Raw genomic sequence first — 9,491 nt, 5'->3', positions numbered from 1 at the left:
AAATTCTGATTCAATTTCGCGTTTGACGCTCTTTTCACCTTTCTGATCTGAGGGTAAGGTAGTTACTTAGTTTGATTTGACGTGTGACATAGCGGGTTACAACTGTGTGCTTTGTCTTTCGGACTCATTGGAGTTGCATGACATTCACCAAATAACTCAAAAAAATATTCAAAAGATTCCTTACTATAAGGGTAAGGCTAAGATGCTATGGGTTGCATAGAGACCTACAATACTATAGCTTAATTTTTGAGTTTTCAAAATTCAAACGATCGATCCGAACTGTTCATCTTGTTCTCCATATTAATATGTGTTTGGAGATCAAATTTTATATTTTTTTGAAAATTTTTTACTAATTTTTTAGATAAGTAGAAAATCAGTTGATTTAAAAAATTCCGCACCATTCAGATATTTGATTTTCTACCTATATAAAATATAGTAAATTTTTTTTCAAAAAATATAAAATTTAATCTCCAAACACATATTAATATGGAGAACAAGATGAACAGTTTGGATCGACTATTTGAATTTTAAAAACTCAAATATTGAATTATAGTACCGTAGGTCTCTGTATAACGCATAGCACCTCAGTCTTACCCGATATATAAACCCTCTCTTTAATATATATATCTCATTCAAATATTTCATCCAAACCCATAAACGAATCCGTATCCTCTGCATTAACTCAAAATGTGAGTTAATCAATCTCAACCGTTCAATCTGTTTAAAAATTCGTGTAGACCAGATCTGTACTAATATTGAAAGACCCCTAATAGTATAGGCAGGTGGCGAATTGGCTCTGTTGAAAATCAAACGGTTAATTCCCTTTTGAGTTAATGCAGAGGATACGCAGTTGTAAAGGAGAGGCGGCATCACAATTGAATTCGTATCCTCCGAGATATCTCAAACTTTGCGTGACTTTATGGAAAATCCTAACCGTTTAAATACGTTCTGCAAGAATCTCAAAGCACACATAATTCACCCCCAAATAGGCACCGGACACGTCGGTCACGCAAAAGTTGAGATATCTCAGAGGATACGCACTCATCACAATTTGTCTTGGTCGAATCGCCGAAGCAATAAACCCAAAACCCCGCCTTGCGCTGAATAAAGAGAGAGCGGTGGTGAAAATAATGGCAATAGAGAAGGCGGGAACCTCCTCCGGCGGCGCAGAGATCGGGACCAGTTCATCGCTCGCTCGTTTCCACAAGGTCGTTCTCGGCTGGGACTACCTCCGTCTTCTCTCCGATTCCAAGGTTCTTTTTTCTCAAAACTTCTCTTTTTCTTCTTCCTTTTTTCTTAATTGTTTTAATTTTTGTCTGATTTGTGCATTGCAAGAGCAGAACAGGAAACAGCCGGAGGGTTTGAAGGCTGTGAAGAACACATATGCGAATTTCAATGAGTACATCAAGGTCTTTGAGCCCCTCCTTTTTGAGGAAATCAAGGCTCAGATTGTACAAGGCAGAGACAAAGAAGGTATGTACTCGATCAGTTATTTATCTGATTCGAGAAATCTGCCATGTAGTGATGCAATTTTTTTTCCCCTTGTTTCTAATAGATGAGACGGGTTGGCATAACGGTGGTATCATATCATGTGTTGAATCAGAAGGATTTCACAAGGTATCTATGGCCGTGCACGATAACTTTCGCGATAAGGTGTCAGAAAATGATCTCTTACTTCTCTCCTCTCAAAAGGTATGTGCACAGTGATTTTTCATTCATGCATATTTACTTTTCTAGGCTGTATGTCGACAATGATAGTTTTATCCTTGGCGTTTTTCATAGATTTATTCAATGGTTTAGTTTAGTACCTAGAATCATGACACAATCTACGAAATTTAAATGAATTCACACAATAATTTGATCTCAGTAGAGTAGTGCTGGCAATTTCTGAGTGCACCTGATAGGTTGAGCCAACCTGCTAATAGCTGGATCCTTCGATCAATGGGCCATGTTTGGGTTGAACTTGAACAATGTTATTGCTAAAACAAAAGTGAATCTCCCTATTGGACCCAAATTTTTATCTAAAAATCACATGGGAATGCAAAAGAAAACAAAAAAAACATCACGCTATCCAAAACCAACCAAAATCGACAATGCAGACCCATCTGTTGACCCAACAAATTCCATTAACTGAATATGATATTTGCTCGATTAAAATTGGGAGGGACGTTTTGGAAATTTTGGAACGAGGGAGATATTGGTTTATGTTTGACACGACTTTGGTGTAGTGGGGGGCTTCTATCAAGGCATCATTAAACTCTCTTTCATCCTCGTCTAGGTATCTTTATATCCATCTTGCTAGCACCAGGGAGAGGTACCTTATCTGATTTTAAGCCATTCCAGGTTCTGATTTACTTTGAAATAAAGGAATGGTTTGCTAACTTAACCAAATATGACATGTTGCAACCTTAATATAAAGACTGTTTAACATCTATTATATCGAGACATCATCAAGTTGTGTAACAGCAAGGGGAATTTTGTTTGTCAAAATTTTGCAGTTTGATGAGGGGGTAAAACCGAATGCTTATGCATTTGCATTGGTGGAGAACCGTGGCGGCCAAGGCACAGTAGCAATTCGTACATTTCTAGCAGGTGAGGTAAAAAACCTTGAAACAGCTGTGCCCGAGCACAGTCACCGGTTGCTTCAGATTTCTTATATTTTTCAACCAGCCACGAGTACGACGGCAGGATTCCTCTGGATTCTCAAAGTATGCATAGTTTCCATTCTCTGAAATTATAAATGACTATGAATATTTTTTCACTTTCAATTTTTTTGTTACTATTTAGTGCTTTTGTTTAGTTTTAAGGGCAGACATAATTGATGAAAGTTAAAAAACATAACCAAGCAGAAGTTGGTTAATAAAGAGGTAATACTTCATGTTTAACGTGGCCTTTTAACACATCCATTTTAACAGATCTGTAGCCTATCGACCATTATGCGTGAATATGTGGCAATGTACTCACTGCCGCAGCTTCCCTTCAAAAATTTAATTCTCTCAGCGACTGAAAGAAATAAAATTGAAGGTCGTGAATGGAATGTACCAGCTCCACTCATGGATTACCTCCAAACAAATCTCAATGAATCCCAGTTAGATGCCATTCATGTGACCTTTCTTTCTTATTATTTTTTATGTATTTTATTAAGGGTGTTATTGGAGAGTATCACTTATTTTACATTATAGACCCTGAAGTTATAAGTTGTGGTCTGAGTCCTCAACATTCTAATTACAGACATTTTTCTGTTCAATAATTCAATTCATAAAATGATGGAGATTCTCATTAGGCTTATATAGAACAAGTCACTTTGTCGATATTTGTTTATTGTAAAATCAAGTTATACAGGACTAGCCTTTCTTTTCTTTTTTTTTTTTTGAAAGATAACAGTCGGACCAAACTGGTATATACTGAAATGTTTTGGAACACAAAGGGAAACTTTTTTAAGCTTTGGTTATTAAATGGAAATATATCATCCCTCTGACACCATCTGTGTAACTTGCTCTTTTGTTTTTCCTACAGTAGCTAACAGTTAAAATTTCTTCAAGCAGGCTGGTCTTTCCCGAAGGTCATTTGTTCTGATTCAGGTTTGTTTAATTGTAACTTCTTATGTTTTCTACTCCTAATGTACCATTTGATATTTTTCTCGAAAACAAAAAAGTCAGGGGAGGAACTCAGTCTAGGAGAACTAGTTATAATCCTTTATTAAAAGATGCCAAGTCAATCTACAATACTTGTATTCTACTTAGTAATGTCATTTGCAATAGGTCACACCGATGGTTAGTATTTTTTTTAATTCCATGGAAAAAGAGCACACATTTTTACCCTCTTGATTTTGACTGGTTTAGCATCTAACCTGGTCTGGTGTAGGGTCCACCAGGAACAGGAAAAACACAGACAATCCTTGGACTTCTTAGTGCCGTTCTTCATTCAGTACCTTCTAGATTGCAAACAAAGTAACATATTTTTCTTTGATCAACATTTGTGCTTGTGTTTTTTAAAGAAACTAGTCAAAGTCGACATTTTCAATTTTTTGTCCTTTCTCGTGCAGAGGAGGTTATTCTGCTCGGACACAAGTGACTGGGCTGGAATTTGAGGACAAGTAAGTTGTGAACTGTTCTTCCACTTCTGTTCTACACGTTTTATGGATTGTTTCTAGATGTTGGCATAATTGTTGGTTTTAAAAAGCATTTACCCTCCATGTTAGCTAATGTTTAAAAAATTTAGGCTTACTAATTGGCTAAAGGCATCCCCTTGGTTACTTGGAACTAATCCAAGAGATATGATCTTACCAATTGATGGTGATGATGGTTTCTATCCGACTGGAAATGAACTGGTACTCGATTTCTCCATTACTTTAACTGCACATTATATGATTTTAATTTTTAGATGTTTCTTTCATGCCCCCCATCATAGCATCAAAAGTGAATATCAGCATACCCTTGCAAAACAAGCAATATCTGAAATGCTCTCTAAAACACAGTTGATGTTATACAAAAAATGTCACACAGACTTCCTTTCCTAATTTGATAAATATACCCAAGTTGTCCCTCTTTTTCTGTTATATATAATTTACTTAAAGATTGATGCTGTTCAAGGGATTAATTTGGGGCAGCTTGACTAGTAAATAGGGAAGAAGCAGATATGGAATATTGTTTGCATCTCCTAGGGGCATTATCGTTCTTATTTTACAGGTTTATTTGTTATATGACATTTCCTACGGTGCACATGAATTTACCCAGCACTCTAACACCTCTCTCTCTCATTGTTCCTTTCCTGATTAGAAACCAGAGGTTGTCAACTCAAATAGGAAGTACCGAGCGCATGTATTAGTTTGTGCACCTTCCAATTCTGCCCTTGATGAGATAGTTCTGCGTGTTCTTCAATCAGGTGTTGTTATGTGTATCTTTATAGCAATTATTCTTTATGGTGATTGCTTGATTTATTAACATAATATTGCAAAAATGTTTTCAGGAATCCATGATGAAAATGATAATGTTTACAATCCTAAAATTGTGCGTATTGGTCTGAAGGCCCATCACTCTGTCCAAGCTGTGTCGATGGATTACCTTGTAAGCCCCTTACCCGTCCTGACAAAAATAGGGTTACTGACAATTGGTATATAGTATATACCAACAAATGTTCATCCTTGGTATTAATCAATAAATTTTCCAGCGTTTGCCTTGTTTTTATGATCACTTTTAAAATTCAATTAAAAATTATACACCCTCCAGGTACAAAGGAAACTTGCTACGTCTGGTGCTAATAGAGCTGGTTCTGACCGTGATAGAATCCGTGCCTCAATTCTGGACGAGGCTGCCATTGTATGTTCATCATTTTCAAGAATTCTAATAATTTCAAGAGTTTTAAATGCAAATATTGAGAATCTAGTCTTAAAGTTCAAAAAAAATGCACAGGTATTTTCAACTCTGAGTTTCAGTGGTTCATCAGCTTTTAGCAAGATGACCCGTCCTTTTGATGTTGTTATCATTGATGAAGCCGCACAAGCTGTAAGTGTAGCTTTTGTATTTATTCAATAGCGAAACTAACATAATTTTATTAAACTAACATTTGTGCATACGTTTTTATAAAACAGGTTGAGCCTGCGATTTTAGTTCCGTTGGCCCATGGCTGCCGACAAGTTTTTCTAGTACGTCTTAGAAAAATATTGGTTAAGTGATCTTAAATAAAGATAGACCATCCTAGGAAAGAAGGATCATTTAGTACTTATTAATTACTTTTACAATGCTTGATCTAACATCTTTTGAATAATTTGTTCCCTTTGATAGGTTGGTGATCCTGTCCAGTTACCAGCGACTGTCATTTCCCCAATTGCTGAGAAACTCGGGTTAGTTTAATTCACATAATTCTCATCATACATCAGTGGGTTGTATTTGTATTAATATCATTTACTTATCAGATGGAATATTGTTTGCTTTAGGTATGGAAGGAGTTTATTTAAAAGATTTCAAGAGGCTGGCTTTCCGGTGCAGATGCTTAACATTCAGTACCGCATGCACCCTGAGGTGAGATTTAAGTTTTAAAATTACTTGTGAAATTAGGGGGCGTGTTATGAACCCAATATATCCAATCCATGTATGGTTGGCCTGATTCTGAGGGGGTCAGTTGCAGATAAGTTTTTAAACTTGTCGGACAATTGTTGCAGGCCTGGTCTATGCTGTCTTGTTTTTAAACAATCTTGTTTATAGACCAATTGTATATCCATGTTGATACGACATAACAAAGTGCTTTGATTGTTTCTAAACAGATAAGTCTATTCCCATCCAAGGAATTCTATGGCGGATTCTTACAAGATGGTGAATCAGTAAACCGTAAACGCCCCTGGCACACTTACCAATGCTTTGGGCCATTTTGTTTTTTTGACTTAGTAGAAGGTGAGGAGTTGCAACTGTCAGGGAGTGGGTCCTGGATTAATGAACAGGAGGCTGAATTCATCACCACATTGTATCACCAACTGGCAACTCGTTATCCTGAACTCAAGTCTGGTCCTCATGTTGCTGTGATTGCACCATACCATGACCAGGTCAATATTTTGCGTGACCAGTTCAGAGCAACATTTGGAGAGCATGTTGATCAAGTGGTAGATATCAACACTGTTGATGGATTCCAGGTATGTAGAAGCAATTTAGTTATGACTTATGGCAAGAATGTGCTAGGCGTATAAAAAAAGAATGACGGGAGATGATTTATTCTATTTCTTTCTCTTTATATAGGGAAGAGAAAAAGATGTGGTGTTATTTTCGTGTGTCAGAGCTAATGAAGGGAAAGGAATTGGTTTTGTTTCTGATTTCAGGCGTATGAATGTCGGCATCACCAGAGCTCGATCCTCTGTTCTTGTAAATACTCCCTCCCTCCCTCTCACTGTGCATTTTGTGTGTTTGTGGGATTCCACTAAGAGCGGCAATGGTTTACGTTCATTTTGGGTTGGTTTCATTTCCTTATTAAAGAAAATGAAGGTTAGGTTCAACCCAACCTGCAGCAGGTTAAGCAATGCTGACCTGGACCTCACCTTAACTGTTAACCTTTGTACATAGTTCTAAAGGTTGTCAGATTCATTCCAACCTGTCAGCAATTGACTGTCAAATATGCTCTTCTGATTCATTCTAACTTCTATTTTAGCAAAACGCCAGAACGGAAGTTTTTTAGTGGGGCAAGTAATTATGATCTAAACCTGACTTGCTAAGTCAAGATTTTTTCAGTCTTATATTGAACACTAATTTTGAATGATTTGAGTTTATTACAGGTGGTGGGGTCAGCAAAAACATTGAAGCAAGACAAGCACTGGAGCAACCTTGTAAAGAGTGCAGAAGAGCGTAACAATCTTTTTGAGGTCCGGTTTTCTTTTTTCTTATCTGTTTCTGCTTATACATAATTCATATTTTACTTCATTCAATCTGTGCCTTTGCTTTTCTGGTGTGAAGACCATTTTTTTTTTTCACATGAGCATCCAAAATCTGATTTCAATTTTCTACACCTTTCCTTATAATAAGTGTGCATCCTCCCATAATGTATGCATTTGAATTCTTTGCATGCTGTGTAATGGGATAAGAATTGTTCAGGTGTCAAAACCATATGCTGCATTCTTTGGCGATGATAAATTGGATGAAATGAGAGTAAAGAAGTTGCATGAGATGGAGCAAATAAAGGCTCAAGCAATGGAGGGAGGGAATGATCCAATGGAGAAGGTTCAGCCAATGAATGTTGAAAATGGGGACAACAATGCGGAGGAGGAAGTGCCTTTTGGTGATGATGACATGGATGTTGATGCTGCCGATGGCTATGGTGATGACTGAGGTTGCCTGCCATGAAAATTAAGTTGATGTATTTTTTTAAGAGTTCACGTCTTTGTCATTCCTATATATTTTACAAGTTTAATTATAGTAACATCTAAAACTTAAATGGCAAAATGAAATCGTGGGTTGTAATCAACATCACTATTTATACTTGTTTGGTGGGCACTAAAAAAATGAAAAAAAAAAACAAAAAATTTACATAAATCATTGCATGTAGATTTCTACAAGTCTCTTGATGTCTACCTAAAAAAATGCCACAGGTTGGATTAAATAAGAAGATGATATCAATCACATCTAACGATTTGATTTGATTTTTTAATTTGAATTGTATGCCGTACTATTGAATCTTTTAAGTGGAGCCAGACTTAAAACAGGGTAGAGGTGTAAAAAGTGAAGGCATTTTAACTATTCTCGTTTTTGTAATAGGCATTCTTTTGGGCTATGTTTGGATGACACAAGAATAGAGGCTAATCAACTTAAAATAAAACATAATTTGTTCCTGTTAAGTCTAATCAACTCTTTTTTTTTTAAGCTTGGAAGGAATTCAATTTGAATATCTATATAAGCTGTCTGGAGACCCGATTTCAAATAAAGAAAGAAATAATAAACAAAAGCAATAAAATATGCAAAAAGAAAATAGAAGGATTAATAGAGAATCTTACTTCTACGAGTGTGTTTCTTGACTTCTCACGCCGACTGAATTTTAAATCTCTTTGGTAAATCTCCATTGATCTGTTTTTTGTGCCCTATTCAAGATCAAAATTTTATTCTAGTCTTTTTCCTCTTTTTTCACATCATAATAGATGTGATTCTTCAAGAGTTGATTTCTTTTCTTTTCTTTTACTTTAGTACAGATTTGTGAACAAAAAATGAGTCTTTTTGTTGGAAATTAATACTTCAGTTTGTTAGATTCGGTTCTTAATTGGTTGATCAATTTAATTAGTTCGGTTCATTTTTATTTTTGAAAACTGAACAAAACTTTGATTTGCTAATTTTGTTTAAGCTTCACCTGAACCGAACCGATGAATACCCCTATATGCACCTTTACTTGAGAATCAATTTTTATTTTTATTTTTTGTACTTGTGTCTTATTTTCTATATAATTTGAAGTAAAATATAATGAGTATTGTAACAATAATCATCATTCACAACATACATTTTTTTTATATGATTGATCCTCCATTCATATTTGATATCCATAGTTTGAATGTCTGGCTTTCCTGCTTTAGCTAAAAGCAATATTTTATCTCTATGCGAGATTATAGATTTGAAAATCTGATATGAAGTCCTTTATAAATATTTAAATGTGTGAGCCTTGCTTCATATCTTTATCTTAAAAATTAATTTGGTTGTAGTGCACGAATTTGTATGTCACAGATGAAAATCCAACCGCAGGCATTCATGGAAAAAAACAATTGCACGATATCAAGAGATATCAGACATATAGCAGAGTCCAATACTTGTATACGAAAACCCTCTTCGCAAGAACCAAGTTCAATGTCCGTAGTACAAAAACACCCAATATCAGATTTATTACACTTCTGCATTTCAATTCTTTAAAAATTGCCACTCTCCATAATGTCTGTTCATGACTAGGGAGTAAGGTCCAGTACTGGTATGACAGGTGGGCCATCAGTGGTGATATTATCCTACTTGCATTTCTTGACATCCGCAAGATTTGTA

General features: G+C 35.8%; 1 protein-coding gene across 1 annotated transcript; it reads left to right on the top strand.

The window, feature by feature from the left end:
• Positions 1-1,048: 1,048 nt before the first annotated feature.
• Positions 1,049-8,038, top strand: LOC144574336 (putative helicase MAGATAMA 3). The gene is made up of 20 exons (XM_078324280.1): positions 1,049-1,253; positions 1,341-1,473; positions 1,556-1,692; positions 2,499-2,708; positions 2,916-3,104; positions 3,546-3,581; positions 3,865-3,950; positions 4,046-4,096; positions 4,222-4,330; positions 4,779-4,884; positions 4,969-5,066; positions 5,229-5,318; positions 5,412-5,504; positions 5,591-5,644; positions 5,784-5,842; positions 5,936-6,020; positions 6,263-6,625; positions 6,729-6,851; positions 7,259-7,345; positions 7,575-8,038. The coding sequence occupies exons 1-20, from the start codon at positions 1,131-1,133 to the stop codon at positions 7,806-7,808; spliced, it is 2,466 nt and encodes an 821-aa protein (XP_078180406.1). The 5' UTR covers positions 1,049-1,130; the 3' UTR covers positions 7,809-8,038.
• The last annotated feature ends 1,453 nt before the right edge of the window (positions 8,039-9,491 follow it).

The sequence above is a fragment of the Carex rostrata genome, chromosome 22, assembly GCF_964058835.1.
Source record: "Carex rostrata chromosome 22, lpCarRost1.2, whole genome shotgun sequence".
Classification (NCBI taxonomy): Eukaryota; Viridiplantae; Streptophyta; class Magnoliopsida; order Poales; family Cyperaceae; genus Carex; species Carex rostrata.
This window is presented reverse-complemented; position numbering and strand designations above follow the sequence as displayed.

Bases quoted from the DNA above. Each gene is read 5' to 3' on its own strand.
- LOC144574336 (XM_078324280.1), top strand. From the start codon at position 1,131: ATGGCAATAGAGAAGGCGGGAACCTCCTCCGGCGGCGCAGAGATCGGG. The intron at 1,693-2,498 runs GTATGTGCACAG...AAAATTTTGCAG, and splicing joins TACTTCTCTCCTCTCAAAAG to TTTGATGAGGGGGTAAAACC. The intron at 4,097-4,221 runs GTAAGTTGTGAA...TAAAAAATTTAG, and splicing joins GGGCTGGAATTTGAGGACAA to GCTTACTAATTGGCTAAAGG.